The sequence below is a fragment of the Magnolia sinica genome, chromosome 4 (genome assembly GCF_029962835.1).
Source record: "Magnolia sinica isolate HGM2019 chromosome 4, MsV1, whole genome shotgun sequence".
Lineage (NCBI taxonomy): Eukaryota > Viridiplantae > Streptophyta > Magnoliopsida > Magnoliales > Magnoliaceae > Magnolia > Magnolia sinica.
This window is the reverse complement of record NC_080576.1, coordinates 106,333,578-106,351,875: the sequence shown is the minus strand read 5'-3', so window position 1 is coordinate 106,351,875 and position 18,298 is coordinate 106,333,578. Positions and strand designations below refer to the sequence as shown.

The following is an 18,298-nucleotide window of genomic DNA, read 5'->3' as shown; positions in this document are numbered from 1 at the left end:
AAAGTTCTGCTGCAATAACAGATCTGATCAAGATGACCGATCTGGTGATGAAAATCATGTGGAAGATAAGAGTTCAAACAGATGGCTGACACAGGAATCACCGGAGTAACAAATCAGGCATGTGATTGGGACTAACAGAACAGCCTGAGTAACATAACACAGATCTAGTACATATCTCGCAGATCTGGTGAAAACGTTAGATGGTAGTGGCTTTAAGGTTGCTGGTGGTGCTGGGAGATCGACTGAAGATGAGTTTAGAGATGATATTGGAAGTGGCTAAAAAAACTAGTAGAGAAGATGAATGGTAGAAAGGACACCAGAAAATACAGATCTGGCAACACTGTTCGAGGATCTGCCAGAAAACAGAGAACTGAAGAGCAGAGATCACAGGGTGAGCTTCTTGTAAACGACAAATGCAAGAAAGATGATTGCAGACAATAGATGGTAATGATCTTCCCCCAGATCTGAGATTGAAGGTGATGACGAACCAGCAATGGATTGCAAAACAGAGATCCAGCTATGTTGATGGAATTTCCTGCAATGTCATGCAAGATCAGGCAGCCAGTTGTCTTTCGGAGACAGGATATCAACTGAGCTTGTACAAATCTGGATGATGGTGGTGGCCAAAATCTCAAATGCGTATGGTGATAGAACTGTATGATGTATTTCGACATTGACAAAGGAGACAAAGATGAAGTGGATGATGGGTTTTGGTCAAAGATGATGATGGCAAACAGAGTTGGCTTTCTTGATACAGCAATGGTGGATCCAGTGAGAGGTGAAATTGGTAGATTCAGTTACTGCTGTACTTTTTATGTCAAGATTGGGGCAATGAAAGATTGCCAGATTCAGTCCATTCAATCAAACCAAGGATGGAGCATCAGTGAACTGACAATAGACAGTTGTGATGATAGATTCATGGCTCGAATAACATGAATAACTTAGGGACTATGTTGTCCAAAGCATCTTCACCTATTCATTGAGAATAACCAACATATAAAGAGAACTACATATATTAAGAGATTATCTATACAACTACAACTGTCTATATGCATGTGTATTATTGCTATCATACTGCATCCCATGCTAACAATTGAATGGTGGCATTCAAACTTAGGCTTCAAAACAAAACATCTAGTCTGCATTCAATTGGCAAGACAAATCACCAAGATCATCCATTCATCATGTTTTTGGGGCCACCACCATCCATATGGCAGTGCTCAACTGCTAGACGCTTCCCATCATGAAACTATGGCTACTGGCTACAATTGGATTCCTGGACCCCATCAAAATAAAAACACATGATGGGTGGGCATGTGTAGAGATTAAAAATAATAATAATAAAATAAAAAACTAGAAATAAAGATGCATTTAGATAAGAGTTTATTTTGCATGCACAGTGCATACCTCACGGGTAAGGCCAACTCCCAGCCGTGGCAGATGATCAGGATCATCCATCTGCTGGGCACTGCCATGGATGGATCATGATTCAAAAATCATGCTAACCCGATGATCCAAGCCATCAACAGGTGCCCACCTTTACAATGAATGTGGACCATTAACCTTTCTTCTTTTTTTGAGAGAGAACAGAAACTTTATTTGAAAGGCAGAAAATGGCAACTAAAAACAAAACAGACTACAAAACAGAAAAAGAAAGAAACTATATACACTATGAACATCTCCCTAATTACAATTAAAGCTTATCCCAACACTCAGAAGCAAGAGGGCTGTCCCCCATTGACAGAAACTGTAGCACATTCGATCACCGAGTGTTTCTCCTTAGCGACGACTCCTGCCGATCCCGATCTATTGTTGAAGTATCGAGCATTTCTTTTTTACCATATCAACCAGTCCCACTAGCATTGCTAGTCTCCACACTTTTTTTCCCAGCTTTACCAACTCGCCATGCTTGGAAGAATTCAGAGATGGATTTTGGCATCACCCATGAAGTCCCAAATAAAAGAGAATTTATCCCAAATTCCCCTTGCAAAGGGGCAATGTAAAAATAGATGGTCAACCGACTTATTGTCCTTCCAGCAAAGAAGGCATGTGTTGACTATAATTAAACCTTGCTTTTGGAGATTATCAATGGTAAGGACCTTCTTCCACTCCACCAACTAAGCAAAAGCCATGACCTTCCTTGGAGCGCCACAAAACCATACAAAGTAGGAATGCACCGGGTCTTTAGCCACTTGAGATTCTGTTAACATGGTGTAAAAAGATCTCACCGTGAAAGAACCAGATTTATCCGATGCCCATGTCATTGCGTCCCGATCTTCACTTAATTGTATACCTGAGAGTCTGTTTAACAAATCAATTAGCTTGGCCTCCTCTTCCATCTTCAAGTGTCTTCTACAAGGCGGTGTCCACAAACCAGATTGACCTACCTATGAAAAACGCCTTGCAACCGAGATATCCAAAGGTGAAGAAATTGAAGCTAGTTTCGGGAATACTTCCTTGAGCAGACAAGTTCCCAACCAAGTATCTTCCCAAAGCTTCACACGTTCCCCGTTTCCTATTGAGAAGTTCATGCCGGACTTGAAGCTTTCTTCTTCCTTCATGATCGCCATCCAAAGTCCCATAATCTTATACAATGAAGCTTTTCGAGACCACCACCCCGATTTGTCTAACCCATACTTCTTGATGATAATCTGCTTCCATAAGTAGTCATTTTTTGTTCCAAACCTCCATAGCCATTTGCCTAACAGTGCCTTATTCTTGGAGCCAATTTTCTAATTCCCACTCCACCTCTTTCTTTCGGTCAATAAACATCATCCCAATTCATCAAATGAAATTTCCTCTTTTCCTCTTCACCTTTCCAAAGAAAATTCCTTCAAAATTTATCAAGTTTCTTCAACACACCCGTTTGGCATTTAAAGATGGAGAAGTAATGAGGAGGAAGGTTTGCAAGAGCAGCATTAATTCAGCAACAACCTCCCTCCCAACGACAAGTCATGTCGCCTTTAGGATGACAGCTTCCTCTCAAATCTTTGAATTGCTCGATCCCATAAGTGTTTAGGGGGTTTCCCAATGCATAAAGGAAGTCCGAGATAAGTGGACAGAAAAAATCCCACCTTACACCTGAATATTACAACCAGCCTATCCAATTCTTCCTTCAATATACCAATGCCCAACATTTCACACTTCAGTGGATTTACCTTTAGACCCGATACCGCTTCAAAGCAACATATAATCTTCCTCAAATTGTCAGCATGGATTTCATTATCATCACACATCCACAGTGTTGTCTGCAAACTGGAGGTGCGAGACTTGAAGATCACTCCTGTCCACCCAGAACCTGCTTATAGCATGTAAGGATGCACCCTCCTCCAACATTCTACTCAAGGCCTCTGCAACAATGACAAATAAAAGTGACGATAAACGGTCACCCTGTCTTAACCCCCCTGTTGATCCATTCACAAGAACCAGAAATTTGCTCGATGATACACACATGGATATCCATCTTTGCCATTTCTCACCAAACCAAAGTCTTGGGAGCATATAGTCCAAGAATTCCCATTCGACATGATTGTATGCCTTTTTTCAAATCTAGTTTGCATGCAATGCCTCCACATCCTTAACCCCCTTGTTGAATTGAAGAAACCTTTCAGGGATCCATTTACAAGAACTGCAAATTTGGCCGAAGATACGCACATGGATATCCATCTTCGCCATTTCTCACCAAACCCAAGTCTTCGGAGCATATAGTCCGAGAATTCCTATTCAACATGATCGTATGCCTTTTTCCAAATCTAGTTTGCATGCAATGCCTCCACATCCTTTCTTAAGCCTCGAATCCAAGCATTCATGGGCCATTAGAGCACTATCCAGGATTTGTCTTCCCTCCACTAACGCGCCTTGAAATTTAGAGATAATCTTCCCAAGTACAGATTTAAGTCTTGATGCTAAGATCTTGGCTAGAATCTTGTACGGGCCCCAATCAAGCTTATCAGCCTAAAGTCCTTCATGCTTTCCTCTCCCACTTTCTTTGGGATCAATGCTATAAAGAGCGCGCCAAATTCCGTCGCCAACTTGCCTTTCTAAAAAAAACTAACTAATGAATGCCACCACATCCAGTTTAACCGTATTCCAGAAAATTTGAAAAAACACTATCTCCATCCGGTCCTGGCTCCTTATCTCTACCTAATTCATCAATGACGCCCTTTATCGCTTCCTCTGATACTTTGCGCTCAATCACCACTGCATCTTCAGGCGAAGTGGTTTGGAAAGACAAATTATCTAACTTCGAACATACAACACCTTCACTGGTCAGCAAATTCTTGTAAAAGTTAACAATGACCTCTACCACTGAGCCTTTTTCTTCCACTCTAACACCGTCCATTACCACGCTATGAATTTTATTCACCCTTGTCCTTGCACTAGCTATTCCATGAAAGAATTTTGTGTTATTGTCTCCTTTTAGCCATGTAGCCCTTAAACGATGTTTCCATTTGATCTCAACTTCCCTCAATCGGCTTTTATATTGGACTGTGAGCATCTCCCTTCTTGCGAACTCTTCTGTAGACAAAAGTTGTCCCTCCTCTTTGATATGTAAGGATTGGAGTTTAGAAAGGATGGCACCTGTTTCTTCTTCCTGCTTACTGTGGATCTCCTCCTTCCACCACGCCAATTTTCTCTCTAGTAAATGCAATTTCTGGAAAAGTATGAATCCCGGGTGACCTTCCGCCTTAAAAGATTCCCACCATTTTTTAACCATGGTGGACCATTAATTATTAATTACCACAAACGATAAATCAGTGATCAGGGCATGGATTCAGATTAATTCTTTGTCATATCGCGATCCATCCATGGTAGTGTCAAGAAGACGAGTTGCTCCATTCATCCAACCATGGTGCACATGGCGCATCCAGTGACTAAGGAACGGGACACACAAAACAAACTCTCTTGATCACTAAATGGATGGAAAAAAAAAAAAAAGGACTCTGAAAGGCAGTGGAATCCAGAGAGGCAGGGCTTGAGCATGATTTTAAGGCCTGACAACTAAGGCCACAACTTGTTCAGCTCAGACTGAATTATTGAACACAATTGAACTACAGGGACTAGAGGGGGATGGGCTGGGCCAGGCTATATCAGGACTCAGAAATTCTTATGACCTCAGCACAGCCCTACCTGGACCACCCCCTACTCACCGTGCAATTTTATTAGTGCCAGGAGTCATTCAGATGCATGGAAATGACCACCTATGGAAAGTCATTACATGGAAATGTCATCCATTTGCATTTGGGGGCATTGTGAAGGTCATGAACAGATTTTCAGTGACTTTGAAAAAAAAAGGAACGGATTTTCTGTAGTCTGTTTTCTTGTTGATTTTCTGATGGATTCCGCCTTTTTGTTTCTAGGCGTCTAGCTTTTCTGCTATCTCAGCAGGCTGGCTGCTGCCTTTTGTATTTGTTCTTTAGCTTTCTTTTTCAATACAAGTTTCGTTAATTTTTGAGGAAAAAAAAAAAAATTTATTAACCCCCAAACATGATTAACAAAATCTCTTTCCAAGAAAGGGCCTTTCTTTCCAAGCCTAATGATTCTCCATTCATGATTGGATCATACCACTTTATTTGTCCAGCATCCATTCAAAGGACAAGGATTGGATGTATTTTCACAGGAAAGAGTCTGATTCATGTTAGATTCTTCCAATCAGTGCGAGTTTTGAGACACAGACCATCCACCGCAGTCATGCCCACCAAAGGAACGGATGTCCGCCAAGCCCAGCATTTTTAAAAGTCAAACACAACTGTGCAATTGACACACAATGCTTTTCTTTCCTCATGTTATTTCAATGGTATAGATAAATATGCAGCCCAGCTACTGATTCAAAAAAAAACTTCCATACAAAACCTTTGTTTTTCTCCAATGCTTTAGTGCAAATTGAGAAATAACTCACAAATGGATTGTAGTTCACATTGTTAGAATATCCTAGAAATGATATTACCATTCACAGAAGTGCAATTATCTCCTTCCTCTGCTAAGCCTCTGTAGTTGATAATTGATGCTTCCCCAAGCCTTTCTGTTCTTTCCACTCTGCAGAAGTAAAACCACAGACAAATCAGCTTTGAATCAATTGAGCAAGCAGAATTAAAAGGAACAAAGTACAGCTCCAATGATCTTAATCATGAGCCTGCTAAATGCACTCACAAACACACCAAGATGTGCACAATCCAAGTCACTCCATCAGGATGGGCCTGGTGTAGATCCCGTGACTCAAAAAATAGGCCGGTTGCTCATCAGGCAGATGCCAAAATGGACAGTTAAAAGAAATTTTCCAACAGTCCACATTTGAAGTGCATGTTTGAGCCAATTATTAATTCTAGAATCAACAAATAGAGATTCTATGGAAGTAAAGCCACTAAAAATCTGGCAGAGGGGATGATTGATACACATCACTAAAAAATTGTATATGTGGCAAAAGTAGCTCAAATTAAAAACCAAAAGTTACACTGACTCAATTTTCTAACTGGACGATTGTTGGACATTTAATAGATGGTTGAAATAAAATAATAATAATAATCAATTTAAAAAATTTAAAGAAAAAAAAAGTAAGTGGTCTACAAACTATGTCCACTAATCACAATTTAGGATCATTCAATCGAACCAACTTAGAGGTCGTGGCCTCTCCGTGGTAGGTCCCACAATTTGGATAGATTGAGACAATGTATACTGCATGTACAATTTCTGAGTGCTTGTGTGCCGAATAAGGGCATTGGATTGGTGGAAGTCAAAGAGCAACTGTGGACAAGAAAACATTTTCTGCAGATGTGATGTTTTCTGCGGATTGCAACAATAAGGCTGGAAATGATCCAAGCCTAGGCCTGCAAAATAAAACTTTTGAATAGGCCAATCCAAAAATCCCAGCCCAACCGCTTCAAAATCCAGCCCGGGCCCAGCCCATTGCCAGGCCTATGCGACAATGAAATAACCTATGGAAAACTGTATTCTTTTTCACGGTTTTACTCAACACAAGTGTTTTCCTCTTAAAAACTTGACAATCCTCACTTTTTGAGAGATGGATTTCACTTTTTGACCCTTAACCATTCCACATTTTCCTGAAAGTCATATAAGAAACTAAAACAAACAACCTTCTCAGGATTCTTTTTCACAGACTTCCTTTTCCACAGTTTTCCTCATATGTGACTTTTTCCTTTCCAAATCTACTTTTTGAATTCCAACAATCCAAACAAACTCTAAATAGTAACCCAACACTGAAAGGCAAGAAAAGATCAAGCACCTGAGCATCCATACAGGCATTCAACAGTTCCTTTTGCCGTTGACATTTCTCATCATTATTCTGACTGAGAGACAAACAATTGAGGAATGCCAACATCTCCTGCATGCAAGGTTTGTTGATATTTGAAAACTTCTTCGGGTTTATATACAATGCCCCAGCCTTACGGCCCATCCTTCCAATTCAACCTACATCCCAGAGATGATAACATCATGAGTATTAATCAGTTCAAAAGAAGTATTAACATCCAATGGTGAGCAGAAGCAAGTTGAAGATTAGTTTCATGCAATTTCAAATTTCTCCTTGAAGCTTTGGCCGCAGCTGGGGTTACTAGCCATGCAACTCAATCCCAACTATTTTAATTGTGGACCCAAATGTAAATGAATGTTTTTTTTGAAAGATGAAAGATGATTATATTAACCGGAAAGGAAAAGGAAAAACAGAGGAAACGAAACAAACGGAACAAGCAACAAAAGAAAAAACAGAAAAGCAGAAACAAAAACTGAGGGAGCCAGATCTGCTGAGATAGCAGGACAAGACAGCTCAGCTTATGCCCCTAAAAACAACAAATCAATGGTCTTCAGCGTCTCGACCTGAGCGACCCATTCGATCAGGGCCTTCTTCACCTTCGAGGCAACAAACTGAGCAGCATGGGCTTCGTCCCTGAAACATCTATTATTGCGTTCTTCCCACACGAACCACCAAATGGCAAGCATCGCCATCCTCCATATCTTAGTTCTCTCCTTGCCCATCTGCACTCCGTGCCAGCATGGGCTTCGTCCCTGTAACATCTATTATTGCATTCTTCCCACAAATGTAAATGAATGTTACCCAAACAATCACAATGAATAGATGATTTGATGCATTTGGACCACACAGGCTAGCCGATCAATGATCAGGCCCATCCATAGGTCATGATCAAGGAGTACCTAGACCATCCAACTATCTAAATTGAAGATTTGAACAACTTTGATAGAAGATCAGTGGTCCTAATGTGTGCTATGGACAACATTAGTAATCATTTACTTAGTTGTTAGAGATAAGTTTGGTTGAACCAATTTTCCTTTATTACTTTGTCGCGTATTTGGCAGGAAACTACTTTTCAGGTATCAAAAATGTCCGGATGATATGAAATTGGTCGCATTTGAAAGACTATTGAGTTAGTTCTCAAACGAGCCCAAGATCTTGCGCTTCTAATACCGTTTAAGTTAGTTTTGGACAATTTACGTAGAGCCTATATAGTTATGATATTCAAGGGTATTTTGATCATTTTTATATTTTTAGTGAAAATAGATAGTTAGGATCATAAGTAATAGATGGATAGGAATATATTAGGGTTTTCTATTGCTTTAAGAAAAATTATATATAAAGGCCCTTTTCTAAGGAGTTATGATGGAATTAAAAAAGATATTTTTCTTGGGCTATAGCAATTGATGCTTCCCTTTGGCATGCAATGCCTATGGTAGAAGAAGAGCTAAGGTTTATAGTGATTACTAGCATAGCAGCCAGTAGGTTGTTGGATACTAATAGGCAACCCTTATTTTTACCTTTTTGTTGAATCTATGTATAAATTTAATGGTTTGATCTTCTTCTTTTTTGGAAAAAAAAAAAAAGAGGTGCGCATCCAAAATATTCTCTTTATTCGATTTGGTTGCACCAATTTTGTTCTCTTTTTCTTTCCCTTTTTTATTACCCAATTCTTCCCCATCACCAAACCCTAAGATTTTCCCAATCCCCAAAATTCCCCATTTATCCAATCCCGGGTTTACAAATTTTCCCAATTTAATTCACCCAAAAACCTAATTTACCAAACCCACAAAATTTCCCCATTCCCAAACCCTAATTTTTCAATTGCCCAAAATTTCCCAACCTAACATCGCAATGTGCCAAAATCCCCAAAAAATAGCCTAAATTTGCTAATTTCCAATTTTCTCTTTAACCTAAACATTCAATTTGCCAAAATCCCCAAATTCCGTAACCTAAATTCTCATCATTCCCAAATCTTTCTCAAACTTGAAACCGAATTTTAACCCTAATTCCAAATCGGCGCTTCACCATTACCCAAACCAAATTTTAGAAAGTCAAGTGATGTGATGAAGACGCTCCAATAGATGATAAAAGAGTTGGATGTCACGATGGATCGGGTGCTTGCTACAACCTTGCGTTTAAAACCAAAGTGGCAGTGGATGGAAACATTTTTCAAATGACAATCGATAGAAATGGTAATGAAAACTTTGTATAGAAGAGTGATTACGAAATTGTTGTAATTGGGATATTTTCCCAAGTATGAAGAGCATCCCTTTCGACAATATCTTTAACCTATTCCTTCCAAGAAAAGTATTCTGAAGATGTATGGTGTAGAGTCACTCCCACAGGCAACTGTCACTTAATACTAGGAAAATCGTGGATGCAACATTGAAAGGCTAGCCGTTATGAGAAAAGAAATACATATAAATTCATGATGGATGGAAGAAAAGTGATGATGAACCCAATGTCTAAAGAGTTTTGGTCATCTTCCAAATCTTCAAAAGAGGAAAAGAAAGAACAAAAGGAAGCGAACCAAGCAGTGGAACCTAAGGAAGCAACGCTTAAAACTCCGAAGGAAGAGAATCTGCTAGAGATAAAATACCAATCCAAGGTGATGCTCATGAGTAATCAGCCATTAGATTGATCAATGGATCTACGAATAACCTTATGATGGATCAACAATGGAATCAATTAAAACAAAAGAACTAACATATAAATCAACAAAAGTCAATGGATTGGAATCAAATGATGAAACGGTAGAAGACTCAAGCGCCAAGGTGACCAAAAGGATGAGTCACTTAACGATCGTATCGGAAAATTCTACAATGAACGTCAAAGTTGTGATGGACACTTTGGTCCCATCTTAATGTTAATCGAAGGATATCGATCAAAGGAGAGTAGCAACAAAGACGACACTGCAACGAATGGAAGCCAATCTAGAACAGCAAATGAAACCATGATCGATGTTCCAAACATCCAAGTCTGCAAATCCACTGTTGCAAAAGAAGTGGAAGTAGAGTTGTACACGAGTCGAACCGAGTAGAGCTTGGCACAGCTCAGCTCGACCAACAGCCAACCCCAGCTCGAACTTGGCTCGGCTAGGTCCTCCAGCTTGACTGTCCAACTCAGCCCGGTTTGGTCGGCAGCTTGGCCCAATTTGGCCAGCAACTCGAGCCGAGTTTGAGCTCGATCTTTTGAGCCAAGTTCGGAGGAAGAGGAGGGGGAAAATAGAGAGAGAGAGAGAGAAAGAGAGAGACAGTACCAGAGGAGGGCTCCAGCTCGATGCTTGTCGGATCGAAGGGATTGGCCAAAACTTCAGATAAAGAGAGGGAGAGAGAAATGGGTGGGGTGGTGGGTTAGGGTCCAGCCACTGGCCAAGCATTAGAGAGAGCAGAAAAGGGGGTGGGTTCTGGAAGGGCGCTGAACCGAGAGGAGAAGGGAGAGGGGGGGGTTTTTTTGTAATTAGGGCTCTGGACAACCGATCAGGTATTTAAACCCGGTCAACTGAGTCGAACCGAGTCGGGTTCAAGCCAAGGACCGAGCTGAGTCGAATCAAGCTCAGTCCAGCTCAGACTCGGCTCAAATTTTTTCGAGCTCCCAAAAAATAGCTCAACTCGGCCCGAACCCAGTTTCCAGCCAAGTCGAGACGAGCTTTATCGAACTGAGTCAAGCGAGTTAATCGAGTCGACTCGGCCCGAATCCTACTATCCTCGAATGTGCCAATGCATATGCAAGATCCGAGGCCTATCATTGGGTGGGCCCCATTGTGATGTGGTGGCCCACAAAAAGGTCAGTCCGGTGATCAGCTGGACCACTTCTGCATTAAAAAAGAAGACGGTTGCAAACAGGGGGAAAAAAAGGCTAACAGTCCACATTTAATGCACGCACATGGCCCAGCATTTAACAGCATCGATACAATTCCTACCAAAGATACATGCACAGCAGGACAGATTGATGAACGACTGCAATGCCGCATACTCTTTTTTTTTTTTTTTTGAAGACACGGGGTGTCCCCACCTCATTTTTGAAGACACTGCAATGCCGCATACTTGGGAAGAGTATAATTTTGATAACTATCCTCTCAAGTAACCATACACTCCCAATTTTCATCTTTGCATGACATTGTGATGTGTTGTGGCCCGAAAATAGGCCAGTCTGGTGATCATGAAAACCACTTCTGTATGAAAAAGAGAAATGGACAGTTAAAATAAAATAAAAAATAAAAAAAATAAGCCCAAAGGTCCACATTTAATGACACTTAAAACTTAAGGACCCAGCTTATAACTGCACTGACACGATTCCTAGGCAAGAAACACACCCAGTGGAACCCATTTGATGAACAACCTTAATGTCTGCCGCATACAGGAGAGGTTTGGATTACCATACTCCCAATGAGTGATACTTGCCCCCATCATCATCATCTTTGCATGATATTGTGCTCATCGTCTTATCACTCGCCAGCAGAACAAAACAGAACACCAAAAACAAAAACAAACACAAAACAAAATTGCAAATAAATGAAGAGTAGGGTTTTGCCGGGCACATGCATCAAGAACCCTTAAGCCGTGTTAGGCTGCACCATTGAATTGAATTGCAATCGCTAATCTAATAAAGCAGAAATAACGAGCTATAATATCCTTCCTAATGCATATCAAAGCTCGGTAGCACAAATTGCAATTACAACACTTTCAAGCTGGACTCAAAAAAAAAAAAAAAAAAGCAAAAAAAACAAAAACAAAAACAAAAAACAAAATGCAATACGACAACTACTTCCTCATTGCAAATATGCAGACCCATTATCGATTTTCCTCACTTCCTATCGATTAAACTAATTCGCAATTCAAGTCACTTACACATCCAAACGCAACCAAAATTACATCGGATCGCATGGCACAATTTCAATCTTATGAGATCTAAAACTCTGACTAACGTGATTCTCGCAATCAATCTGAACATAAACAATAAAATAAGCTTAAATAATAGGTTTTGATTGGATAATAATCGAAGGGAGTTAAAGAAAGAAAGAAAAAACCCTATTCTTGGATTCAAAAATTGAGAGAAGTACGAAGATGAGAACCTGAGGAAGAAGAAGATGAGTCCGCCCACGCTTCGGTCCCGAGCAGTAGAGCAATAACGAGAGTGATGGCTAGGGTGTTTTCGTGAAGGGGAGTTATTTGATACTCTGGTAGAGCATGACGCTTGATACGCATGCACTAAGAAATTGTACACATGGCATAATTAAACTGAAAATAAACCGAATATATCATGCAAACATCTCTCGCTCTGAGCCAGTCCCAAAATCAGGTTTGGACAATTAGATGACACTTTAGAAAGGACCATTGGATGTTTTTCACTCTTAACTGTCCAAAAAGATGTCCACCGATCCGATAGTCGGACAATCAAATAAGAGTAATTTTCAGTTCGTGATATGGTGGAAGTGGGGCCCATAATTTGGAAAGTTTATTTTACTTGTGAGCAATGTATGTGATTTCTAAGTGCCAGAGTATCGTCCATCACACTGCCCAAAGTATCAGGAGAAATGCCATGGGTACTTACACAATAATGAGCTTCCTGGGCAGGAAGATTTCTGGGCAAGTTTGCATTGGGTCCATCCGCAGTGGGACGTGACAGAGCAATGGTCTGGATTTTTGTATTCATGGTCACACCCGGCTGAACTTAACACCCCTTTGTATAGCGTAGGGACGTCGCTTTGGTGTATCTCTAGCTGTGGGGCCCACCGTGACGTATTTGTCTTATATCCACGCCAACCATCCGTTTTTCATCCAAAACTTTTGTGGCCCACAGGAAGTTTTTAACGGTCAATCACCAGTGTTTCATGTTCACTTTTTTTTTTTTGTTAGGTTGTTAGTGCACCCCACTGTCACTGTTAGCTAGAGCTGGGCATCAGACCGAGTCGAATCGGATTGGGTCCAACTCGACTCGGTCCAAGTTCTACATGGCCTTACCCAAACTCGGTCCGATCCAGGACCAAGTCCGGGTCATCTAACTCAATCCGATCCTAACCCATACTGGCATGAACCAATCCGAGTCCAACTCGGTAAGGAAAACCAAGTCGGATCGGATTATGCCAGATTCGGATCGGTCCATTTTATTTTCCATCATAATTGCAGAATGCGTGCCGAGTTAAATGAATTCCTTCCAAGTACATGATGGTGGGGAGGAATTTCTGGTATGATAATACTTACTAGCAAAACAAAACAAGAGAAAAATCATGTAGCCGACTCCAATTAGCTGGGACAAGGCTTAGATGACGATGCTGGTGATAGTGACATTAACAAAATAAAAGGGCCACCTGAAGAACCACCACCTATGAATATGGAAGTGAAAAAGATATCTGAAGAGAAGGGATGATGATAGGCAGATGCAAACGGATTCAAAGAAGTATAGAATTCTACCGGAATTCAGTGGGCGCACATAGGATGTTGACAAATTGTACTTTGATTGAAATCCAATTAAGGTTGCAAATTCAACAAGACAAAACAGACCCTAAGATCAATAGATCTGGGAACCTGTAACTCAAAAGGGATAACCCAATCAGGAAACTGAAAATGTTCAAAAATAGCATGTAGGAAGACCAATGAAGAGCCACGGAAACTACAAGGAACTTACTGCAAATGAATTTATTAAAAGAGAAGAAACTGATTTCTTGCCTATTCAACAAGACAACGATAAACAGGAAAGAAACAGACAATAAAGCAGGTGAGCTGAGAAATGAATAATGAAGACAATATACAAATAAGCAATGAATATACAGAAAGAGGAGGTGTGAGTGGGTCTCCTACCTAATGAATGGAGAGCGGAGTGGAGCCTGGAGACTGGAGTGGCCGCCTGGCTGACGAGCGTGAGTGAGTGGCCTGAGGCTGACGAGCGTGCCGGGCTGCCTGCATTCTGGAGGGTAGAGAGGGTTTGGGGATTTAGGGTTCGGCGCGGCGGGCGTCCTGGTAGAGAGGGAGAGTAGGGTAAAAGGTTCAAAATAAAAATAAAAATAAAAATAGTTTTTATATATATATGTATAAGGGTAAAATAGTAATTATACGTCTAAGTCCGGTTCGGTCTAAATCAGATCGGTTTGGATATATATAAGGGTAAAATAGTAATTATACGTCTAGTCCGGTTCGGTCTAATCGGATCAGCTCCAAACGAATCGAATTTGAATCCGGTGTGGTCCGATTTAACTATGACCTAACCTTGACTGAATTAAGGGTTGATCTACCTGATGCTGCTGGAACCGATTCAAGCTGTCATTTCGGCTCAAACCAAGTCGAACTTAGTCGGATCCAACGGATCAGGCCAAGTTTGCCCAGCTCTACCATTAGCCACCCCCGCTAGGCTTAATACCAAGACCTTAGTGTTGAAACAAGGTATCTTTCACTCTGCCTACCACTTGAGCCATGGAGCAGGGTGCTCAGGGTGTGTTGCTGTGGTTCACCTCATATTTGAATTGCTCCATTTTCGGAGTCATGCCCTAAAATGGGCTGACAAAGGATGGATGGCGTGGATATAAGATGTACATCACGGTGGCCCCTCAGTCAGGGATACACCAAGCCGCGTCCACTGCGTAAAAGCTTCAGGAACTTCATCGTGCTTGACATGTGGCAGCACTGCACACGTGTGAGAGACCTAAGGGGGACAGTAACAAACCAAGCCGTTCCTCTCATTTCGTGGGCCATGCATGTGGACGAATCAGGTTCTTTAAACTGTCCGTTTCTATTGTAGGCGTGTGGACCACTACAGTTGCAGATCAGCCCGCGTTTTAGTTTAACGGTCCACACTCGATGATCCGCTTGGATCTTCAACGTGCTACATGTGAGCAGCAAGTACCTAAAAACTGCACTCGAGGGTCATTCATCCAGCTGTTCCCACTTTGAACATGCACTGGACCATACTCCTCAACTAGGCCACACCTGTACATTGAATATCGACCATTCGTGGTCATTTCCTAACCGTCCATTTTTTTCTCATTCATGTGACCCATTTGGTCAGGTGGCCTTACCTAATTTTGGGTCAGGGCAAGATCTGGTGAGCTCCGCATGAGTGGCCCTGATCTTGCCGACACATGGCCCATTGGCAGGTGTGAGAAGAGGAATTCTTTCTGCTACTCGTAGCAGCACAGATCTTCCTCAAGTGGCTTGACAGCGATCCTGGAAGCGAATTGGGTGATGACCCCAGCTAAAAACAATTGGGCGTGTGGGGCCCACCATGATATATGTGTTTTATATCCATACCATCCATCCGTTTTTTCAGATCATTTTAGGGCATGAAGACAAAAATGAAGAAAATCAAAAGCTCAATTGGACAACACCATAGGAAACAGTGGTGACTGAACGCCCACCGTTAAAAACTTATTGGTGGCCATAAAAGTTTTGGATCAAGCTGATATTTGGGTTTTCCCTTCATCCAGGTCTGTTTGACCTTATCAACAGGTTGTATGGCAAATAAACATTACAGTGGTCAGTGGGCATTAGGAAGTTTTTTAATGGTGGGTGTCACTGTACCTACTATTTCCTGTGGTGTGGTTAATTTAACCATCAGATCTGCTTCATTTTTGGACGCATGATCTAAAATTAGATATCAAAACGGATGGATGGCATGGATAAAACACGTAAATCACAGTGGCCCCACAGCGCCCAACACCACCTAGTGTCACCACCCAATCCGCTTCCGGCAATGCTCCCACCATATGGTGGTGTCCAGATCATCAATCTAGTGGGTCCCGCCCGCCATGGATGAGCACGTCGACAATCCACTGATCTTTCACCATCCATGCACTGGTCAATTAGGATCAACGATCCACGTTTCAACACCCTTCATATAAAGGCTGCAGACCTCTAGTCAATGGGATTTCCACATGGTCCATCGTGGTTTGGGCCTACTAGATGAACGGCTTGGATCAGTAAATGGAGCCGCACAAGGGAAAAGACTCTAATGGCCATCAACACTCAGGAAGTTCTAATTAAAAGAAATTGAGCGGGAAAAGAAAATAAATAACATGTTTTGACCTTCCAATCTAGGCCCCAAACTTGAGTCCAATCACTCCTATTCATGGTACACGTGTGCAAGATCCATGGCCATTCAAAAAGGCGGGCCAGATCATATGTGAGATTTGGCTCAAAAGTCATGTTGAATCGTCTCACCAAGTTTTTTTTTTTTTTTTTGTTAGCTTGTTAGTACACCCCACTGGCAGTTCACACTTCACTGTTAGCCACCCCCACTATGGAATCGATACCAAGACCTCAGTGTTGAAACGAGGTATCTTTCACTCAGTCTACCACTTGAGCTATGGACCAGGGTGTTCGTCTCACCAAGTTGGTCACACCACGTAACAAAAAATCCAATGGTCAGAAGAAATACACGGATGCATTCCAAGTTAAAAAGCACCCTATTTCACATTTGGGCCCCTACAACAAAGGGCCCAGATCTTGCACATGTTCGCAATGATCACACATGTAAACCTCTCATCATTCACTTGATGAGCATGTTGGTTTTAAATATACACATTCGGTGCTAAGCATTTGAGAATGCATCTACCACACACATATCGTCCGACTGAATGGGTAGTGAGGCATTCGACTCATAGCTGTATTTTGGACTACTAAGCCGATCACTCAAAGTGTAGGTAAGGTTGGCAATGGGCTTCATCTGGACCAACCATAATAAAAAAATTTGAATAGGGCCGGCCTTCAACCAATCCTGGCCTTTGTCTCGAGCCTGACTGACCGAAGTGTAGATAAGTTACTTGGAAGAGGAGAGCACAAAGGCCGCTTTTCAGGAAAAATACTTTCTATCGCTCGAGAATTCAAAAGCTTACAAGTTTCAAAGGTTGATTACAAATGAAAGCCGCTTCTTGTAAAGATCTAAGCACCTTCTAGTTACTTAGTAAAGGTGATCAGAATAGTGCAAGGTGACAATCATTGAACGACCAAGAATACTCTAAAATCTTTTTAAACAAGTCTACACTACTATCTATATTACATTCTTCTACCATTATCTAAATTTTTCTACACAACACTACACACTGTACAAAGCATAGGGTTGAAGATGAGCCAAAATTTATTGAATCCTTGGAATAGCCTCTTGGAAATGTAGAGACCCCCCATATGCCCACAGATACATAGTAATATGCTCATCATAGAAACTGTGTCATCATTATTCAGAAGGTATGCAATATACTTGGTTTTCAGTTTGTACAATTCAGCCCCATGGTTCCATACCATTGGTCTGCTAGGCACCTACATGGACAAACCATGACTCAAAGATCACCCGGAGAGGATACTCATAAAGGGGCACTAGAGAAGAGTGGTATATCCATCTCTTTGTAGATGATTACAAAGGCAGTTAAAGAAAAGGACAAGGGATGCTGTTCTGCCTGAGTATTTTATGTCTCTCTAGGAAAATGGATATCTCTAGAAAAGATTTTCAGTTCAATCTTTGTTTTTTCTCTCCACTCAGACTAATCCACCTACTCGGCTTCTTATACTTAAAGTGATTCATGTATCTACTCCAGTGATACTAATCATAGATAGTCAACATGAGAAACACAACATGAATCAACATTCAACTACAGGGGTGGGGGGGAGAAGCAGCCCAATATGGGTGTATAGGATCTTTTAGCATGAGAGTTCTTCATAGCATTGTCCAACCCTGCTGGGGCATGGTAGAACAATGGTTCGGATCACAAAACATGGGCTGCACTTTGCTCTTGCTCCAAATAGATCACCCTTAATTGCAGATTGGCTCTTTCTATGGCATATATACAGTAAACATGTGTGTCTACCAACATTTACATGCCTGAATAGTCGACAAGAAAATACAGTATGTTTCCACATTCAACTTGAAAAGGGGGAGGGGAAAGCCCAAGACCAGTGGATAGGAATCTTTCAATATATGAAATATTCAAGGACATTGTCCATCCCTAATGGGGCACAATAGAAAGATGATCCTGATCACAGAACATGGGCCCCACTTGTACAAACTAACAACCTAAGTACAAATATCCAAATTGCCCCAGATAGA

At 41.3% G+C, this 18,298-nt stretch overlaps 1 protein-coding gene across 3 annotated transcripts; it reads right to left on the bottom strand.

Moving 5' to 3' along the window:
• Nucleotides 1–1,141: 1,141 nt before the first annotated feature.
• On the bottom strand, nt 1,142–14,204 carry LOC131243671 (uncharacterized). Of its 3 annotated transcripts, XR_009170173.1 has the most exons (6): nt 14,068–14,204; nt 7,241–7,425; nt 5,948–6,036; nt 1,521–1,537; nt 1,408–1,459; nt 1,142–1,276 (listed from the first exon to the last, which is right to left on the bottom strand). XR_009170173.1 is itself a non-coding variant. In XM_058243173.1 (3 exons), exons 2-3 carry the CDS (start codon nt 7,409–7,411, stop codon nt 5,965–5,967), a joined length of 243 nt encoding a protein of 80 aa, XP_058099156.1. In that variant the 5' UTR covers nt 7,412–7,425; nt 14,068–14,204; the 3' UTR covers nt 5,715–5,964. The 3 variants fall into 3 exon arrangements, 2 of the variants coding, with proteins under 2 accessions (XP_058099156.1, XP_058099157.1); XM_058243173.1 differs by lacking the exons at nt 1,142–1,276; nt 1,408–1,459; nt 1,521–1,537 and having other exon boundaries at nt 5,715–6,036; XM_058243174.1 differs by lacking the exons at nt 1,142–1,276; nt 1,408–1,459; nt 1,521–1,537; nt 14,068–14,204 and adding an exon at nt 12,342–12,424 and having other exon boundaries at nt 5,720–6,036.
• Between the last annotated feature and the right edge of the window lie 4,094 nt (nt 14,205–18,298).

Excerpts from the sequence above, each read along its gene's own strand:
- LOC131243671 (XM_058243173.1), bottom strand. The coding sequence starts at position 7,411 with ATGGGCCGTAAGGCTGGGGCATTGTATATAAACCCGAAGAAGTTTTCA. Across the intron at positions 6,037-7,240 it reads ATGCCTGTATGGATGCTCAG|AGTGGAAAGAACAGAAAGGC; the intron begins GTGCTTGATCTT and ends TTACTTCTGCAG.